At 41.3% G+C, this 22,224-nt stretch overlaps 3 protein-coding genes across 3 annotated transcripts; all 3 read left to right on the forward strand.

The window, feature by feature from the left end:
- Window positions 1-2,232, forward strand: hoxc9a (homeobox C9a; the record flags this gene model as incomplete). The annotated part of the gene is given in 3 exon segments (XM_080015025.1): window positions 1-27; window positions 29-575; window positions 1,988-2,232. Coding segments are annotated over 3 exon segments (819 nt in total).
- A 4,303-nt stretch (window positions 2,233-6,535) lies between these two features.
- Window positions 6,536-9,801, forward strand: hoxc8a (homeobox C8a; the record flags this gene model as incomplete). The annotated part of the gene is made up of 2 exons (XM_080015848.1): window positions 6,536-6,974; window positions 8,307-9,801. The coding sequence occupies 2 exons, from the start codon at window positions 6,536-6,538 to the stop codon at window positions 8,621-8,623; spliced, it is 756 nt and encodes a 251-aa protein (XP_079871974.1). The 3' UTR covers window positions 8,624-9,801.
- Window positions 9,802-19,664: 9,863 nt separating this feature from the next.
- On the forward strand, window positions 19,665-21,142 carry hoxc6a (homeobox C6a; the record flags this gene model as incomplete). Its single annotated transcript, XM_080014570.1, has 2 exons — window positions 19,665-20,061; window positions 20,571-21,142. 2 exons carry the CDS (start codon window positions 19,665-19,667, stop codon window positions 20,879-20,881), a joined length of 708 nt encoding a protein of 235 aa, XP_079870696.1. The 3' UTR covers window positions 20,882-21,142.
- Between the last annotated feature and the right edge of the window lie 1,082 nt (window positions 21,143-22,224).

Raw genomic sequence — 22,224 nt, forward strand, 5'->3', positions numbered from 1 at the left:
ATGCATGTAAAAGAGTCGGGGAGCTCCAGCCATGTCAACCACGGGTCCCATTAGTAATTACTATGTGGACTCCTTGATCGCTCACGAAACCGATGATGCGCTCCTCGCGTCGCGGTTCCCGGCGCCCGGTTCCCATCCGAGCGGCTCGCGTCCGACGCCCCTGGTCCCGGACTGCGTGGACTATCCGTCCTGCAGCTTCGCCCCGAAGCCGCCCGTCTTCTCCACTTCCTGGACGCCCGTGCACTCCCAGTCGTCGGTGGTCTACCACCCGTACACGCACCAGCCTCACTTGGGCACGGACTCGAGGTACGTGCGCTCGTGGCTGGAGCCCATCTCCGGGGCCGTGCCGTTCCACGGCTACCCGGCGAACAGTAGACACTACGGGGTAAAGCCCGACGTCTTTCCGGAGCACAGAGCCGGGGAGTGTCTGGGCTCCAACGGACGCGCGTACACGGACTATCTGTACTGTTCCTCCGCGGACATCCGAGACAAGACGCCGCACAGCGTCCCGTCTCCCGAGCTGGAGCTTCTGGCGTCGGGGAAGCACAAAGATGAGAAGCCGGAGCTAGACCCGAGTAAGTCACCCCCCCCCCCCGTCCCTTTTCCAGGTTGGACTGTGTTGTATTCTATGTTTCTTTTTACGCCAAGGTCCGTCATAAAGTCATATTGTGCGCTCTTTCGCCCCCTTTTTTTTTCCCCTCCTCGACTGAAACGCCGTGGCTTGGGGGAAGAAGCTTTACGCACTATAAAAGACAAACGCTAGTATGCTACTTAAAAGGGCTATAAAACCAGAAGGGCTGTAAACATGGACTCGAAAAACCAGTCTGCGTGGGCACAGCCTGTGAATTTGAAAGGCGCACGCCACTTCATTTTCAACTTGGGATTTATATATATATATATATATATATAAAAATATATATCTCTTTTTTTTTTTTTTTTAATGTGACAGTCAAACAGTCATATCCATTGGACAAATAAACTTCTGGTTCCATTTTACTACGTCGCGTTGACCTTTAGTCGTTTCGCAGGGTGCATTCCGCGACTGCTGATCAAGACCTCGTTTGTATTAAGCGCAGCAGCGTGTTACAGTGGATGGTCTGCAACATGCACATCATAACGGGTGGACGAGCAGAGCTGCAGCCATAATCACACATGCGCGGCTCTCTGGTCTGATCCGATGATCTCCTTCCAAAACAAACCCTCGACTCTCCCAAACTACTCCAGGAATGTTTTAGGGACATAGTCGAGGACATTCACCACGGACCTGTAAAGGCTTGAACCACAAGCCGTTTTATGGGCCAATAAAGTGAATACGCGCATTGAGTATTTTACGACGGCGTTACTCAGAAGTTTAGGGCGACAGGGCGAGACCGAGGCCCACGTTGTCCAAAATGAAAATCCAAACCCGAAGGATCCCTCAGTGTAGTTTGACACTGTCCAATTTGTAAAATCTGGCTGGGTTGGATTTAGAAGAGACATTGCTATTTGGCACGTACCTTGAATGCTTAAGTATACTTAAGTGTCTTATCTGAAATTATATTTAGTATGCTTTACACAGTAACTATACTCTGTATGTTTGGGCGTCGTACTTAGGGTAAATTTTAAAACACTAAAAAAATCTCTTCTATGGTATTATTTTTTGGTCTTTTGGCTCCTAAAATAGCGCGCTTTCTAAATAAATATACGCCAAGTAAATTAAGTGCGCTTTTGAATCTGCACTTCAAGTAACAATTTGCTATTAATACATTCTAAATAGTGTATTGAATATACTAGTACTTATATACCACGGGTGTATTTATTACACTCATTCACAAGAAGAAGATTGTTTTCAACATGAAGACACACACACACACACACACACACAGCATCATTAAAATGATGCTGTGTGTGTTTTGCGTGGCGCCATTTGTTTGGTTTCCATGATGGTCTCAGTGTTGAAATGGTAATGATTTTTAAATAATCTGACATTCATTGTGTTGCTTTGCAGATAATCCAGTGGCAAACTGGATCCACGCACGGTCGACACGGAAGAAGCGGTGCCCTTACACTAAGTACCAGACTCTGGAACTGGAAAAGGAGTTCTTATTCAATATGTACCTCACCAGGGACCGGCGCTACGAGGTCGCCCGGGTCCTCAACCTGACGGAGCGGCAGGTCAAAATCTGGTTCCAGAACCGACGGATGAAGATGAAGAAGATGAACAAAGAAAAGACCGAGCGCAAAGAACAATAATATGCACATCAAAATGGACAAAATCTGTATTAACTCCGCCACAAATATTATTACCACTAATGTTATACGGACAGCACAAATGTACCAAATCTCTTCTACATAGTCGTCACCTTGTTGAATTTTTTTTTTTTGTAACCTCGAGACTGTTTTAATGTTCGAATATATATATATATATATATATATATATATATATATATATATATATATATATATATATATATATATAACATTTGTTTCAGTGCACTTTTCTGTGTTCCGGTTCGATCTGCATGGCACTATGTTCAACTTTTCAAGACAAATTAAACAACTGAATTTTTGGACAGACATTACTTGAATTCTTCGGTTCATAACTTATGACATTTCTTTCATGTTCATTTCTTTGTTTTTTTGTTTTTTTTTAGTTTTGCAGGTGTAGTATTTTGTACTGCAGTTGGGCTTGTCTGTCTCGTGTTTTTTTGTGATACTTGTTGATGTGTAGGCCTACTAATTGTGCATCTCTCGTTCTTTTGATTGTAGTCTACACGTTTAATTACCCAATGTAGAAATAAGCCTCTGCAAATATATATATATATATATATAAAATTTTAATCATAAAATATTTGCTTTCTGTATTTCTTTGGTCGTTCAAGTGTCGTTCAATCAACAAATACATTGCCCACCAGTTGCATCTTGGCCACTGGATCAAATGCAATAACAAAATGAATTGTGCTCGTCGCATAACCGTGCGTAATACTATGTACTTAACTAATTTTAGGTCGACATTTCGACACGTTGATCGTCTATCTATCCGTTGAGAAGCATTTCTCCATGTCTTCTAACGAAGTACATAAAGGTTTATTAGTTTGTAGTTTTGACGCCGCTGTGGCGGACTAAATATTAGTACAGCATCCACTGTAAATAACTTACAGCATAAACATGTCTTATATGCCTATTTGTCTATATATATGTTGTAAATGGGTTATGCTAACATTTGCTGCTTATCCATTTCGTTGATTTTTCCTTCATTATTAAAATTGTTTTTAACTTGAATTTGGTAGGTGCTATGCATTAAAAAAAAAACAGTGTAGCCTGTGTCGTTCATGTATTACATAGGTACTATTTAGATTGCTATTTATTACAGAGGTGCGCTATTTATACCATAAACTACGCCTGTAGGTCTACGGTCCAAACGCTGATCCTCCAAATGTAGCATGTCCGAGACTCTTTACGACCGTTTTATGTATTTGTAGTTGTAAGGATTAGTTAAAAATGGTACTTAATAAATATTTCTTATAAACAAATCTTATTTTCCTCTTTAAAGGATAATGGTGCTGCACCAAACCGCTGCAGCGAGAAGCTATGTCTGTCCTGTGTCTGGCATTTGTTTCCTATGATAGGCCTAAATTGCCTTTTTGTAAGTGACGAACAATACAGACAGGATGCTGCGTTTTAAAGCCCAATCTGCTGCATTTCCGCACAGCTAAGACAAAAAAAATGTTCGTTTTACAGCCCTGTTGGAGCTCGGCTGTTTGTCTCAAATGCAGACGAACAAAGCAAACCCGACTAACCGGCTAGACGTCTGGGCTAAATGACTTTATGGTTTTAATAGACGCTGGTGGTGGTGGGGAGCCATCCGCTTGGTTTGGGGGGGGGGGGGCTTTGCAATGACGGGCCTGAGCCCTTCTGCTCCTCGTCACCTCGGAGCAGCCTGCAGCCATGTTGGATATGCAATAGCTATTTTGCTTAAATATAAATACAAATACATGTTGCTCCCTTTGGAGAGCATGCGGGTAGACCGTCTCCAGGAGAAGCCAGACAACGGGAAATGCTGGAGAGATGGACATATATTGAGTATACCCCCAATATAAGTTGAGTTTATTTTACAATAAATGATGCAATTACAGCACTCCTAGTAGTATTGCTGAATAGATGTGATGCCGTTTAGTCCAGTTGGAAGAGGTTTAAAGCTGAAACACATCTGTAATACTGTGGCGTTAAGTCAGGGTTAATGATGCATCTGAGCACTAGAGGACGCTGCTGCTCCATGTTTTGAACTGAAGCAATGCGCTGAAATGTATTTCAACATATCCCGAGTGACCTTACTGAAAAATAAAGAGCAACTTTTCGATGACAAAATGACAAATACTAACACTCAGCGCATAAAGCACACGTTTGCCAGCAATCTGGGCATATCGCCTTTTATAAATTGACGAATACATTAATTTCCCATGGATTATTTTTGCTTTTCTTTTTCCAGTATTCTAATTTATTTCTTTTTGCTTCTCACCTCATTTGAAAACACACAACTCGATAAAAATAGGCTATTCTTGCAAAAAACCCACGATCAAAAACACACCACACACAATACAATACATACATCACGAGATGAAATCTTAAATGTTGACTTGCCTCAAATAAATTCCACATATGTTGTGACATATATATATTTTTATTCATTTCTGTGCGGTCAAACGCAGTCGCCAAATCGTACAGAATTGGCCAAATGGTCTTCTCAAAACCTCAATAAATAATAAAAAACAGACGCTAGTTATGTACAATCATAGCATAAATAGGAAAAACAACAGCAGTAATAACAATACTACTACGACTACTACTACTACTACTACTACTACTACTACAGCTATTTATACTACTACTACTACTGCTATTTATACTACTACTACTACTAATAATAATACTAATAATCATATTAATAATAATACAAATAATACTACTAGTGCTACTACCACTATTACTACTACTACTACTACTACTACTAATAATAATAATAATAATAATAATAATAATTATTATAATAATAACAACATCTACAACAACATCTACAACAACAACAAAACAACAACAATATTAATATCAGTCTTCTTCTTCTTCTTCGTATTATTATTATTATTGTTATTATTATTATTATTGTTAATAATAATAATAATAATAATAATAATAATAATAATAATAATAATAATAATGTTTGATCATATATCATTTATATATTATATTATTGGTGCCTTAAAAAGTTTGTTGCTGGAATAATCAAAGTCATCATCAAACCTCCGTGTAAAAAATATGTGCAATAACATTACAAAACCTGAAAGAAGCGTCCCACAAACACTGGCAACCTGCATGGTTATAGAGTGTGAATGGTCTATAAATTCACTTCAGTGGCCCTTTCGTATTTTACGATGATGTGTAAAAGTTTTTTAGCAACCCCACAGAAACCGCACCGGGGATATATTTTGGAAAACGTCTTCTTACAGCCACTGAGCTGGAAATCTGTCCATTGATACAGCTAAACATCCAATGCGAATTTTTATGAACTCCTCCGCGTGGGAGATTTACTGCGTATCCTCGTAGGTTTTACGGGGTCACAAAGTGGCAGATAGTATTCGGGGGTCGTGTTTATATTTGCGTGTGTCGGTGTTTTACAGCGGCACGGTGCGCGCCGCACACTGCTCCATGGGCTCTCTTCGTGCACGTTTAGATGTGAACTGGAGCGATGTGCCATTCGTTTGTTATTCCACTACAGCGTTTAAAACGGACACCCAGAACCCTGACTTATCTCAGTAAATATCAATCAATCACGAGATCTGCAACGGTAAAATTGATCTCAATGAGTTTTAATAAGCCATTTCTAAGGAGTAAACATCTCCTCTATCCACGACACAAATATGCCAATTAGATAAATATTATATTCTGATCGATGGAAAAGCACACTTTTGGGATATCCGTTTGCCTAGTTTGATTGGGAGATGAATGGAAAATGATTTGCAAGCGATCAAAGCATACGTTGAGCAAATGTAGCCTCTTCAATTTTAACAAACACAGGTCCTCCCAAGGTGTATGGGCCCGCTGCTGACCGCTGGTGGAAAGATGGAGGGAGGGGGGGGTGGGTGGGTGGGGGGGTGGTGGTGTGGTGTGGTGTGGTGGAGGGGAGGGGGTGTGGTGGGGGTGGGGGGTTGGGTGGGAAGCAAAAAAAAAAAAAAAAAAAAAAAGAGAGAAGCGTCTGGGACTGTGACGGTGCTGGAGCGAGCCAGATTTACCCTTAGCACATCATAGCACATAGCACATGCAGGGGGCTCGAACCCGTGAAAGCCAGAAAAAAAAAAAAAAACCCCCACAGACGATTATTGGAGAAAATCCGCTGAACCGCCTCAGCTTGTCCAAAGGGGCAGCGTTCCTCTGTATAGTTCCGGTTTGCGTGCGTGCGCTTGTGCGCGAGTTGGGACCCAAACAAAAGGCTGCCGTCATCCTTAAAGGAGATATTCCTGCCGCGGGTGAACCCCTTTCCACTTTGATGCTCTAACCAAACATGAGCTCCTATTTTGTTAACCCTCTTTTCTCCAAATACAAAGGCAGCGAGTCCCTGGAGCCAACTTACTACGACTGCCGCTTCCCACAGAGCGTCGCCCGCAGCCACGCGCTCGTGTACGGACCCGGGGCGGCCGCGCCGGGCTTCCAGCACCCGTCGCATCACGTGCAGGACTTTTTCCACCACGGCGCCACGGGGATCTCCAACCCGGGATACCAGCAGAACCCGTGCGCCTTGGCGTGCCACGGCGACGCGACGAAATTCTACGGCTATGAGGCGCTGCCGCGGCAGACGGCACTGTACGGCGCGCAGCAGGACGCGAGCCTCGCGCAGTACCCGGACTGTAAATCGTCGGGCGGCTCTAACCCCGGAGAAGGACAGGGCCACCTAAATCAAAACTCCTCTCCCAGCCTCATGTTCCCCTGGATGAGACCCCACGGTCAGAACCGCATTATTTCTTCATATTCTTACATGTTTGGTGCGTTGTAGCTCATAGTGCCTGCCTATAATTGCGTGTGTGTTGTGAAGAGAAAAACCCCACACCACATCCAAGACACAGACAGGCTTGTGCATGTCCTGTGTTTGTTGATGTATTGTGTTCTTTTTCAACCGAGACAACACAAAATGTGACCACACTTAGCGGTAATGGTGCATTATTATCATCCATTATTGAATTTTTATTATCCACCAGTCACAATGCTATGGCATCGCTATTGCCCCCACAAACAGAAGTGTTTATCACAGTTCATGACACCGTCTCCTTTGAAAGTCAATTCTCGTTCATAGGATATTTCACAAATTTTAAAAGGCTACAGGGACATGGCCTGCCTGTGTATTCCGATTTAAAACACAATAATAGTCCCTTATAGGTCACTTACCCCAACAGCCCCACTGCTGTGACAGAAAGGTTATCTCTAGGAAAATATGTATTATCTGCTAGAAATGAGGTTAGAGGCTGGAAAGCTATGGTACATATATAGGCCCTATAATGTGGCTCAGCCTTATATATATCTAATATATATATAAAACACACACACACGCACGCACGCATACACTCACACACACACACACAAACACACACACACACACACACACACACACAGACACACACAAACACACACACACACACACACACACACTACTATACTACATTATACTATATATAGGCTACAGCACTTGAAATATTATACTATATTACAGTACTAGTAAGTGTCAAATCTTTTTTGTGTCCAAATATCCCATTTTCTGCACACAATGAAGACTGTAAATGAAATGATAACATTGAAATGAATTCTAATCGATCATTTTTTAACTGTAGCAAAACATATCTATCAAGCTTCATACCAATGATTCAGTTGTCATATACTTTGTGTATATATAAATATATGTAGACACATGTGTATATATCTACTCTTCCCTCAAGTCAATAGCGGGTTGACTGTCAAAGTTTTTGGACAGTTATATTACATGCAAATATGCAGAAAAAATACCTTGAATTCAGTTGTTAAATAATGATATTTACCGAGAGGCAATAAAACAAAACAAAACAGAACTTTGGGTGAAATTGGCCCATGTGTGCAAAAGCATATTTCGCGCTGCTTGGCACGCAAACTCCTCCTGTGTGAGTTGGAAAGGGAATCAATTGAATTACTATTATTATGTTTCTTTCTTTCTTTATTTATTTTTTTTTGGCGGGGGGGGGGGTGGTGGTGGCGGTTGGGGGTTGAATTGCTATCATTAAATCTAACCTCTAGCCCTATTTTAATTGAAGCTCCAGGCAGACGGAACGGAAGGCAGACCTACAGCCGCTACCAGACCCTGGAGCTGGAGAAGGAGTTCCTCTTCAACCCTTACCTGACCCGCAAGCGCCGCATCGAGGTCTCCCACGCCCTGAGCCTCACCGAGCGCCAGGTGAAGATCTGGTTCCAGAACAGGAGGATGAAGTGGAAAAAGGAGAACAACAAAGACAAGTTTCCGGGTCAGAGGGGAGAGGCTGAGGCCGAGGCCGAGGAAGAGGGCAACGAGGACGGTGAAGGGGACGAGGCCGAGGAGAAAGAAGCGGAAGAGAAAGAGGAGACCAAGGAGTGATTTTTATGGTCCTTTTTATTGTTATATGGCTGAGAAAGAAGAGGTCCCCCATAAACAAGAGGAGCTGGAAGGAGCGAGAGAGAGGGAGAGCTTCAACTTTACGACCACCCGTTCATTTTAGACAAGAAGACTAGAAGCCGTATAGATATTGTTCATTGCAGGCAAATTATACCCCCAAATATATGCATATTTTCAGATACCCTTCATGGCTGCACCCACTTGTAGCTGTATTTGAAAGAAGAAAAGTCCCCTGCCAAAAAAAAAAAAAAAAAAAAAAAAAAAGTTAATTGATACGCGCGTTTAAGTGTCTTTAAAATGGCTTGGATACTCTATATTTAATGTAGGCTCCTCATCAAAACAAGATCAAGATATGACTCCACCCGTGTTGTAAATAGATAATAGCCCACATCCAGAACAGCAAGCATGGGCTTCTCTTCGTAGTCAAATATCCAGCAGTTACATTGACCAGCAGGTCTGTGTATAAGCTACCGAGTGTTTTCCCCCCCTTAGTATTAATATTGTTGATTTACTCATGTTCGTGTCAAATGGCCTCCTAGACACAGACAGCCATTAGTTCCTCATACATTTTTTCTAGGATTACCAGGGAAATGCAATCGTTTGAAATCCTTTGATGCTACCTAAAAACCTGGGGAAATTGCAATAGAGATTTCTGATTATAGAGATTTCATATGGTTTTATTTGAAATTGTTATATTATTAACCTTGTATTACTAAGTTATATATGTGTAGTACTTACCCAATATACGGTATACACTTGTTGATGACAATTTGTACGTCTTGGGAAGACAATTAAGCTCAAAGCCAAGCAAACTATTTTGAGAGATTGTACCGCGGCACTACCTAGTTCCAAAGCCTTGCGTTCTCATCAGTGAGCGCAGGCTCTGTTTTCATTTGAACCTATTTCCCCAACAACTAAGACTGCCTATAACGCACACGATACTGCTACAATTACAACGATTTTAAAGTAAAATACTTTTTATTTTGATGTGCTGGTGACATAGCGTAGTTGTTTTTGCACTGAATATAATCCTCATGTACGTCTTGTTATATATTGATGTTCAAAGTATGCTCGTTTCCTGGTGTTTCTCCTGTGAAAATACGGATTTGTGTGTCCCCGCCAATGCTGTTGATGTAAAATCACAAATAAACAAGATGGCTCACATATATCACATTTCTCCTTTTTTTTTTTTTACATTGTATTTTCCATTGCATTTTGTTATTCATAGGACAGATCTTGTGGCTTAAATGAAGGTGGAAACCATCCGACCGGGTGCAGTATAGATCATTAAGCCTTTATTTAGTCTATTGCACAGACGCAGGCTGTCCGCAGCTTTGAAGTGAACCTGAACATATTTAGGGAGCCTTCAAAGTGCTTTCATGCCCACGGCTATAAACATAACTAATATGAAACGTGGACTGTTAAACAAGAAGAAAAACGAACTGAATTCTTCACTGAAATGATGTTCTTTACGCAAGCGGTTTTTTTTTTTTTGTTACCCGTCGCTCCAACGTCCAAGTATTTGTTTGAAAGCAAGAAAAAGTACATTTTGCACTCAGTGTAATACTCCTGCAATTTTGCTTAACCCTCGAGGCGGCGGTTCGGATTCCCTTCACAGCACGAAACGTTTTGATTTATCCACTTAATAAGAAACTTTCTTCTATCAGGGACGACCAGGAGCCCTTTCTAAATTAATCTCAATGTGAAGCGTGTCCATGTGAGATTATTGGTAATAAACTCCCGGTATGAAATGATAATAATCAACATCATTTCAGAACTAATGGGAATAGAGTCAAATTTGCTGAATGAGGGGTTGCCGCTTTGTCCCCCTGGATGTTGTGTCAGATGCTATAAAAAATGGAGGCAGGTGTTATTTGGATGCATTCAGTCTAAAATGATATAGACTGAACAGTAAAAAAATATAGTCGTATTGGACCACAATATTACTATCACAATATCTTTTCCCACCACTCCCACAAAATACACAACCACAAAGGTGTAACTCACGTAAATTCTCCCAAAACACGCATTCGGTTGCTTGGACTAAAACCTGAAATGGTGTCAATGGATATTAAATATGCAATTTGTCTAATAGACAAACACAGTCTCATTCTAACTTCTGCCCAGTCGTCCAAATTACATTTCTGCCTCATTTTGTTGCAGTTTAGCTCATAAAATGGCTGATTTGGGGGTAATTGTAGCTCCACAATATCAATAAACTCTCGTTAAAATAGTTTTAAAAGGTAAATACGTCACTTTGGGTGCCTGAGATGACATTCTGAAACACAAAATTCATGGTTCGGCCTCATATTTACGCAACACTACGTGAATACAACAGAGGAATTGCATGAAATTGTTCAATCGTAGCATAATGGGACACTTTAGGTTTTGTGGAGCGGTTTCCCTTTGCCATGGACCATAGGCTGCTGTTTTGTGGGAGGGCATGGGACACTTGTTAATCAAAAACAGAGTACTGACATTTTTTTCCTAATTGTGATCATTTTACCTTTTACACAACCCACTCACTGGCTCTTTGAGTTCGCCATGTCGATTTTGTGGATCCGTAAATAAACCCCCAAACCATTCGTAGACTCCAATGCGTTTAAAAAGGATGGCGACACATACCCATCTCAGCATTGCGTCAGTATTTATCGAAACTCGGTGACACGTTTCGTTTGTGTTGTTTTTTTTTTTAGAAAGCAGGTCAAATAAAAGCAATACTGCTTTTTCACACACCATTAATATTTCCCCACTAAGTAATTCTATGCTTTCAGAAAAGAAAAAAAAAATTGGCCTTTCATCTAATTTCATTGTATGCTACGACATTTATTTTATTTATATTTTTCCTCTGGAAGTGTCGCTGTTCTCTGGCTTCAGGCCTTCTTGGGTGTAGGCCATAGGAAATTCCGGAAGTGTTGCTGGTTGACAACTATGCATTTGGGCCATTGTGCCTGTATAGTCTACTTTCACCAGAGGGTTGACATTCACAATAAAGTTTAGTGTACCTGCAGTAAAGTTTATTGAGTGCAAAAGGAAAGGCTCGGCTTATCCTGCATCCCTGACTGGACCGGGTCTCTAAGTGCTCAGAGTAAAACACCAGCCTGTTCCGGAGCGACGCATCGCCTCAGTGTGTGTATACAATTGTCATTTCTTTCCTTTATTGAGTGGATCACGAATAACTTTGAACATTTTTCTCAACTTTCTTACTATTTGAAAACTGAAATGTTGTCTTCTTTACTCGGCTCTGTCGTTGAAATCTCTTCATAGACAAATGTGACAAGCTGGTGCGTTTATTCAAGAAGGCTTTCTGATAATACGAGCCGTAAGGCAGCGTCTGAGTTATAATTCGATGCCGTACTGTTGCGGAGAACTTCCAAAAGGGCTTATTTTCCGTTGATGGAAACGAAAATTGCGATATTTCATCATCCTGAAAACTAGATCAGAGGATCGTGTGAACCCGGCCAGGAAGAGGGATTTGAGCCATATTCATTTTAAACATCAAAGGCTGTATTCAATGGATCACATGTGAAAAGCTTCATTCTTGCACGGCATATCGCCGGTGTAATATTTGTTTCGATTTCGATTCATGTAAAAAAACAAAAACAAAAAAATATAAAAAAACCTGGCAACCCAGCCAATTTAAACAGTATTTTGTAAAATGAAAAATGAATATTTACATGGCCTTCCATTGATGCTGGTTGGTGTGTGGGAGCGACACTTTTATTCCGCCTTCATGTATTGTTGTCAAGAAGTACTAGAGCCCGTATAGGATATTTGACTAACCTAAATATTCTCTATCCTCTGTCTGTCTGGCTGTCTGTTTGCCCGCCCGTCTGCCCGTCTGTCTGTGTGTCTGTCTGTCTCACCCTCCCTCTAAATTGTTCTTTTTAATTGAGGTTTATTTTGGAGCGGCTAGCGTTATGGTGTGTACTTTCATAGTCCCATCTCAAATGTTGCCTGTGGTGACACCGTGTACAGCACCCGCGTCAATCAGAGGGCGAGACTGTCATATTTTGACGCACTTAAATGTGCGCATGTGAGTTCCCCTTAAGGAAAAAGGGACTGGATTTTGCGCCGCCCGGCCATTTGCTTTCCGGGCTATTTTAGCTTTGTGTGATCGAAAAGGGGGAAAAGGAAGCGATGGGTGCAAGGCATTCCTGGTTGTTAAAGGGAGAAATTTACAGCTGAGTAATAAAAGTTTACGACTGGATCCTCTCTGTGATTGGCTGCGGCAGAACACGTGGCACACGCGCTGTGAACATGAACTTTATGCTGTTGTCTCCTCTCCGGTCCTCCCGTTGTATCAGCAGCAGACCACAGCCTGGACACACAAATCTCCTTCCTAAATTGATTTCTTTTTTTTATTCTATTTTATTTTTATTCTTTCACGGCAGCCACCTGGTTAGTTTTGTCCCGGGGATGCGCCGCCGTGAGAGACACTCTGTCTCGGACTTCCTCTTCCCGCTTTGCCAGAAGCGCTGCTCGGCGAGTCGCCGCCTCCGCCAGCCCAGGTCTCCGGTCTATCCCCCCCCCCCCCCCCCCAGAGGCAATACGACCGATATGGTGGAGGGGGCAGCGCAAGCGGCAGATATTCCAGAGAGATCAGTGTGTCTGCTCCTGCAAAATCCCCTTAGATCAAGTGCAGAGAGTGTAGGTGATGGTATCCCCTCGCCATCATGACACCTCACCCTGCTTTTCCCCGGTGCTGCTGCTGCTGCTGCTGCTGCTGCTGCTGCTGCTGCGAACTACGGGATTTCCAGCCGGGTAAGACGAATGTTTTTTTGAATCAAGATTTTTTTTCTTCCGTGCGTGACATTAAACTGCTTGCTTTGCACGGTGCACGCCCATGAGTGCGTGTTGGAGAGGAGGAGGGGGGGGGGGGGGCGGCTGGGGGGCTGGGGGGTGGGTTATAGCCAAGGTTGGCGTCCCCTGCGCAGTTATTTCGTGACCTGACCCGTACCCTGGGAGCTTCTGGGCTTCTGATATCTGCCAATTGTCTCTGTATGGATCCGGAAGCCGCGTGTCAGTGGTGTTGTCGCAGCAGCACACCACGGGACGATATCAACATGTGTGAGACGTCACGGGGCTGTTACGTCGCTTTGTCGTGGAAGTCGAGGAGGAACACCTCACACGCAGAGGCCCTCTAGGTTGGATCATTCTATAGAATATAAATATTGAACTATGCGATGAAATAAGTTGGAGTCGGATGAGAGTAATGATGGTAAGGATAATAAAGCTTCCGATTCGATAGTTTGTAAATTGGTTTATCTAATATCACGGGAGCCTCGTGCCTTGTATATCCCTTGATGTTTGTATTCATACAACGCGTCTGCGTGGTGGGCATAACCCCCCCCCCCCCCACACACACCCACACCCACACCCACCCAGACACACACACACACACACACACACACACACACACGTCTCTCTCTTTCGTGTGCATTCACACATGCATTGTGGCCACAGTGCCCCCTAGCGACCAGATGTATCCATAGTGGAAGTGGGCGGGTGTACCGATAATGGCTGTTTTGTTCACTGACAGCACACTGCGGATGTAGGCCAGCCAAAAAAACATGCAAATGAGTGCGCGTAATGCAGGGCGGTGGGGAGTGTTTGTTTGATATTCTGCGCCGCCGCAATCCTATGCGAATTAAAGTGTGAATTGTTCGTTTGCGGGATAGAAGGGGAGTAGTGGCGTGGGGTGGGAAGCAGGCCACACCACTTTATTTACACTCTAAAAATTACAATCAATATAATCATCAACCATCATCACTATCAGCTCCATTGTCATCATGGTAAGCACTAATAATAAGCTGGAACAAATAGAAAACACATTCAAGTCGGATAGTTTGTCTGTGCAGCAGAGTGGTAAGTGGGTATCGTAAAAGCCATAGAGCAATGGCCATTTTGTGCCATTAAGATGAAATTAAATAAATTAAGGCCAATTGACTTGACAAAAGGCGGCTTAGCGAAATGTGTGAATGACTTCACTCGCATTGTTTTGTTTTGACCATGTAATGCCGATTATGGAGAAAGATTGGAGAACATCATGGAAATATCAGCGTGTGTGCTGTTTATTTTTGTTTGGCTTGAGTGCGTGTGTGTGTGTGTGCGTGCGCGTGCGCGTGCGCGTGATAAATGTCGAAAAACAGAAAGAGAAGTCAGGACAATATTAAATCTTGGGTTTAAGCTTTATTTCGCCATACAGGATAACAGTCTGTATAAATAGCATTGCAAAGATTTACGTAACCTATTCGTGGTGCGCGTGTGGGTGTCAAAGAGCGTGACGTTTGGTGTGTGTAAATATTTACCAGTGATAGTTTGTGTTTTTGTTTTGCAATATGATTCGTCAGTGCCGGGAATATTTGTTTTTGTATATTTAGTATATATATAAATATATACAGTGTATATATATATATATATTTGATTAGATTAGATTAAACTTTATTGTCACTAGCAGAGTACAGGTACAGAACCAATGAAATGCAGTTGACGTCTAACCAGAAGTGCAAAAGAAGCATTTAAATATCAAAGTGTGATGTGATTACAGTGTTTCTGTGTAGTTATGTAGGCAAAAGAGATGTATTGTGTACAACAGTGTAAGGTTAAAAATACAGGTTTGTCAGGAGTATATGGGGATTATGTACAGAGAGTATAAATAGACATTTTATATAAATACTATATATATACATATAGTATATCTATGTATATTGTGCAGGTTTTGGCCAGGTTATGGAATATAAAAAAAGTTCAGTTAAAAAAATATTGTGCAGTTTTTTAAGGTATATAAATAAATAAATAAATAAATAAATAAATAAATAAATAAATAAATAAATAAATATAAATAAATATATATATATATATATATATATATATATATATATATATATATATATATATATATATATATTCATACATACTTATTTATACATACTTACTTATTCCTACATACATACATACACACATATATGTATTTTTTCATATATTCATATATTTGTATTTGTTTGCATAGACTTTGTAAGGATGCAATGCTTGGTGTGGTCTCTTGTTCTGGAGTTCGGTCTCGTAAAACGTGCAGGATCTTTAAGGTTTACAGCCTGCTGTTGACCTCGCTGTTTGCTTTTCCCCCCACGGCGAGCTGCTGCTGTACAGTCTGGTCCACGGTGCTGCGTTGTATTCCTGCACAGAGACAGGGGGCGAACTATACGAGTGACTCTTTAACGTGACAAATAAATATAATAATAATAATAATAATAATAATAATAATAATAATAATAATAATAATAATAATAATAATTATAATAATACATAAAACGATCAATGGAAAATGGAAACGCAGTTATTTCCGTTGATAGGAATGTAATATGTTGAGTAAATAACAAACAAAACCAAAATATAAACGGGCTTCAATTGATCTATAATCCGGCATCCATACGTGTATGGAGCAACGTTTCACCGCAGAGCCCGGTTTTTACCTTCTAATAATGGTCCTTATTTATGATGTGTGCATCAACATGTGCTCATTGGACAACAGCTTCCTGAGTTCTTAACGAGCATAAAGGCCCACGTTTCCGGACATTAATTGGCCAGGTCGGTAAGAGCAAAGGGTTTGTGGAGGACTTTAAGTCGCTCATGCATTTAAAATTACTTTGGCAATGTTAATGGTATGGGTTAGAGAACAGGATACAACAGAAACAGAACACACCCACTGGCCTATTTCTTTTTCTTTCTCTTTCTCTTTCTCTTTCTCTTTCTCTTTCTCTTTCTCTTTCTCTTCCTCTTTCTCTTTCTCTTTCTCTTTCTCTTTTTCTTTTCGCCTCCAGGTTTTGATTACGACTGTATAACGAAATTAAAACACATATATAAAATACATATGATAAAATACACTAATAAATATGTTTTGGTCTTAGAATGTAGATGAAAAGCCACCAGGCGTTTGGAGGCGTACCTGGTTCCGTTTAGAGAGGAAACCTTTAAAGGTCTGGTTGAAATTAGGCCTTCCACACATTTATTGCATAAAGCAGAGGGTAAAGCCGTCAATTCAGAGAGAATTTGCTTTGAATAATAAGACAAAAATAGCAATAATAACAACAATAATCATCATAAATAATAACATTACAACAATAAGAAAACATAAATTATTATAATTTATTAAATATATATATACATTTAAAAAAAATCGAAATGCTGTATTGTTTTTTTGGCCCTTGTTGATGGAAATGATTTTTGATCGGCGTTTCTACATGCCAATGATGTTAACAAAAAAATACCTTTTTCGAAATGCAAACTCTAGACACGGAGAGTTTCAAAAAGCACGCAGTCCTGGACCAAACGGCGTTTACTCGCTCAAAAGCGGTCCTCGTGATTGTCCCACGGGCTGCAATAAAACACTAAAATACGGGGCAAAGACCATTTAGGTCCATAAAGTGGTCAAAGCTCGGCTGCATTCCGCCTCCACAAACCTACACAGACTGCACTGCATGTCCTTCCGTTGTTCCGTGTCCTTCCGTTAACATTTTAATTGCATAAATGAACGGTTAATTGATGTAATGGTGTTAGTGTAACGTTGTGTATTTAAAATGTATTATTTATGCAAGTTGCATTGTGTATTGTGAAGTACGTTGTTGGTTTGTTGTAAAGGACTGTGTGCTGGAATTCAGCCTGTGAGGTCTTAGACACGTGTGTTTGCATAATATGCATAATCTGCACGATGGATGGAATGTAATAGTCCGCCAAATGAAATGATTCAGTCCCATCGACCGTTCTATCCGTAGCTCTCGAGCTTCTTTTTTCCCCCTCGGATTTGTGTCACATGCGGATGTCACATATGGTCACGAATAGGGCGAGGGGGAACTTTTATTGCGGCAGCTACTTCCTCCTCTTTGTCCCCGTCTCTTTTATGTGCTATTCAGGATCCCGGAGAAAGCGGCAAAACACTGCTGCACGTTCAGGCTGCGAGTATTTATCCTATTGGGGAGATCAATAAGCCGGAGCGACTGGCTTATAGACTCAGCACGAGATGGAGGATTTGAACGGAGCGCCGAGACATTTTCAATTACTCTATTCTTTTATTAAGTTATCCATTATGAGCCGTTAGAGAGCGGCATAGTTTAAAATCCGCGCGGTATTTATTTTGACAGTTTTGGCAGCTTTATTTCTGACCCGAATTAAAGAGAGAGACAAAGCACTGGAATGCCATTAGATACATAGCGTCATTAAATCCGCCTCACTTGTTTGTAATTTTTATTTTTTTTTGAACTAGGACACAATTAAAAAATGAAATGGAAAAACAATAAAACAAAATGATGTGTAGGCCTTTGCAGCATATAAACCTATATATTCCATGCGTTGTGGCGCCGTGCCACACGCTCCACTCAGGCCCACTCACCTATGCAGGCGCAGGCTGCAAAGGTGACCTTTTTTTTTTAAGGAAAGCTTTCCTGGACCTGTTCAAACCCATCATTTACTGCTCTACATCTGAGATAATTATTAGTTTCACCCCCTCGCCTTGTCGAAGGAATGTCCAAGTAACACATTTCAGAAGAAAGGGGAAAAGGAAAAATAAATAGACCACATTCGTTACAGCATTAAAAGGCGTCTTTTAGGCTATACGATTGCTTTTGAAATTTGTGAGAGCCCATGGGCCTTCCTGCCATTTTATTATAGGCCCTCAAAGAGAGAGGACGGTTGAAAAGATTGTACCTGCGGACATATCCAACCCACAGTGAACACGCAGGAGACGGTGCCGAGTTGGACTATGACGACCAGGTCTGACGTAACCCAGTCACATAAGTGAGGGATTTTTTCTTTTCTTTTTTTAGAAATACCTTGATAAAGGCAGCTCTTTCTCTGTTCTCCATTGGTGTGAGCGTCCTCCATGTGCTGCAGAGTTGGTTGTTGCTGAGCTGCGGAGCGTCTCTTGTTTTATTGCCCTCACACAAGAGAGACCATAAACGCATTCTTACCACCTCCACCCTCCCCAGTTCACCGAAAAGGCTAGAAATTTTTGAAATGCCACAGGATCCTATGATGTGAAATTATTGGGGAAACGAACACACGCCAATATATAAAAGCAAATACACAACAAGCAATTACAAAAGCAACGTAAAACACGTGTTCGGTAAGAGTTTAGTAAGAACTACAATACTGATAATACTGAATAATATATTGCATCAAACTCAGTAGAGCTCAGCGCGTTGTGATGCACTCGAGCAATTTATATCCGTAGAGCACACACACACACACAAATACACACAAACACACACACACAAAAACACACACACACACACACACACACATACACACAGACACACACACACACACACACACACACACACACACACACACACACACTGGAGACAGACAATGCGTCATGCAAGACAGAATATAATAATCACACGTTTAAGATGTTTTTTTTAATCATTCTCGAATATGGACCCCACTTTAAATAAGGATGGATGCAGGTGGAGTTTACATTTGATTTATGCATTTTCACCGCGCAATATGGATGATACAGTCCTCCAATAGCAGCGGTGGGATATTAGATTTCTTATTTCGCTATTTGGGTAAATGGTGTATTTGCATTAAACGGGAGACCGTGGTTCCCTGTCAAGAAACCCTCTTGTGATCTATTACGCCAACTAGTTTATGTCGTGTTTATCGGCATTTTAACACTGATGTAGCTCTGAGCTAAAGGCTACAGTTTCTCCTCAACTCCTGCTTCTTATTGGTGGAGACCGGTCAGCTGACACTGTCATATTGTCTCTCACGGAGCCAAGCCTCAGCTATAACACTCGGGTTTGAGCGTCTTACCGGAGATTGGAAATTAATAATATTGAATCCTCAAAGTAGTCCAGAGGAGCCGAGAGTACGGGAATTAAATTAAACAACCTAACGCGAAGTGTGGTTCTGCTGACAGAGAAAAGAGAGAAGAATTCTCTGAGAAGGAAATTGGAAGTGAGCACGATCCAAGAAGTGGGGGAGAGTTGGAGAGAGGGTTTAAAAAAAAAAAAAAAGACAAGGTATGAATTCTTATTTTGCAAACCCGTCGCTGTCGTGCCATTTATCCGGCGGCCAGGACGTCTTGCCAAGCGTGCCCCTCAACTCCACCACCTATGACACCGTCAGGCATTTCTCGTCGTACGGCGCCGCCGTCACCCAAAATCGGATATACGCACCTTTCTACTCGCCCCAAGACAACGTGGTGTTCGGCTCCGGCCGGGCACAGTACGAGTACGGATCCAACGTGTTTCTGCAAGATAAGGACGTGCTGCCCAGTTGCAGGCAAACAAACATGGGACTGAACACGCAGAGCCACATTGGCCAGGACTACAGCCTGGACCACGCCAGGGCAGGAGCCCAGGACCAGAAGACCAACATCCCGATCTACCCCTGGATGCAGCGGATGAACTCACACAGCGGTGAGTTACTTTACTACGACAAATAAATTAAGGAAATGGGGCCAGTTTTACGATATGTCTTACCGAGAGAGCAAGTTACTTTTTTATGGCCCCATAAACCATCCACTGTATGCACTCGACTTGTGAGACGCATGGGCCTTTTCATGTGCAAACAAACAGCTTTACCAATTTTAAATTTCATGAGCACTGGTGTTTAACACCAAAGGCTGATATTGTAGAGTGAGACGCAACGTTATTTTATTTTGAAAAATCAGAAATATATGTTGTAAACGTGAAATCAGTTTAGACATTTTTTTTATTTTTATTTTGGCAGTGCATATTGATAATACTGATAATGAGGTTAAACCTGTTTTAATTGGCCTCACTGAATTTCAACATATCAAACCATATATATATATATATATATATATATATATATATATATATATATATTGTAGAAACGCGATGGAGCACTATGAATGTTTTGTTTAAATCAATGACTGATCATCTGGTTCGATCCCCTTGTATAGGCGTGGGCTACGGTACGGACAGACGCAGGGGACGCCAGATTTACTCCCGCTACCAGACACTGGAGCTGGAGAAAGAGTTCCACTTCAACCGCTACCTGACCCGGCGCAGACGCATCGAAATCGCCAATGCGCTTTGTCTCACGGAGCGCCAGATCAAGATCTGGTTCCAGAACCGCCGCATGAAGTGGAAGAAGGAGAGCAACCTGACCTCCACGGTAACCGGGGGCGAGGAGACCGGAGTCTCCCCCCAGGAGGAGGACCGGGGCGCCGGGGAGGAAGGAAAAGATGAGGACGAGAAGAAGAAGGAATGAGGGATGGAAATGAAGGAGATGTAACAATGGAAACCCAACAAAACTACCTAAAAAAACAATGGACCAGTCCAGAGACTTCACTTGCATGGCTGCTCTGCCGCTCTCCGCTGAGTCTTGTGCGCAATCCCAATTTTATCAGGCAACGTGCGGCTCAATAGCGCAGAAACAGTTCTCATAGCCATGTTACGCTTGTGTTATATAAAAAAAAGAAAAGTATTAACTTCAAAATGATCCCCAAATGAAAGCAAATCCTATGTATTTTTCCCCCGCACCTCATCCATCACTGTGGCCCTTATCACTTAAATCACCCCCAAAAAACAGTGTTAGTCAGGCTTAAGTCAACATTTCCATTAACATTCCACATATGAAGGAAGGATTTGACGCTCACTTATTTTACCACGATATGATGTAACACATAAATAGTTGCACGGGATGAAATACGGAGATGCCTGTATATATTCAAAGTAGTATTATATTATATGAATCCTCTGAGGACTTCTCTGTGCATTTAGTCGCTTTGATAGACGCTTTATAACTTGAGCTTAGACCCTTTTTTGAAGCCTTTCTTGTGAGATAGATTTGTACACTAGTAATCCGTCACCTATGTTTTGGGTTACAAATTCATGTTTTTGTCGAAATTGTGTATCATAAAGTATTATCAATACAATATTTGTAAAACTTTGACCTCGTATTGTTTTTTTGTGTGTGCGTGCGTGTGTGTGTGTGTGTGTGTGTGTGTGTGTGTGCGTGTGCGTGCGTGCCTGCGTGTCCGTGTGTTTGTGTGTGCGTGTGTGTCTGTTTGTTTGCGGGAGAGAACGTAAGGCGGACAATAGACGTCACAATGAACTACAATATACTGAATACATACAGTATATGAATATATATATTTTAATCTGATCAAAGAAAAAAAGCATAGCTACAACACTCTAGATTCTATCATAATAAGTTCGACGGCATTTGAAGGGATTCATTTTCTAGATTTTTTTTATTGCAATAAGTGAGTGTATATCAACGTAGCATTAAAAGAAAGAAAAATGCGTAAGGTCAACATTATGTTTCACAACTACCGACTATTACGCCTTACAAGACGTAAAAGTCAACATACTAAGCCAATGCAAATGACTGTGTTGTCCAGTCATGTCGTATTAATAATAACATTATTATTATTATTATTATTATTATTATTATTATTATTATTATTATTATTATTATTATTATTATTATTATTATTGATAATAATAATTAATAATTACAAATATACTATTGTGTCCAGTATTTGTACTATCAAAAGTGCATTGGTTTTGCTGGGGGTGGGGGGTCCGGTGTGTGGACTGGGTGGACTG

The sequence above is a fragment of the Zeus faber genome (genome assembly GCF_960531495.2).
Source record: "Zeus faber genome assembly, chromosome: 15".
NCBI classification, from domain to species: Eukaryota; Metazoa; Chordata; class Actinopteri; order Zeiformes; family Zeidae; genus Zeus; species Zeus faber.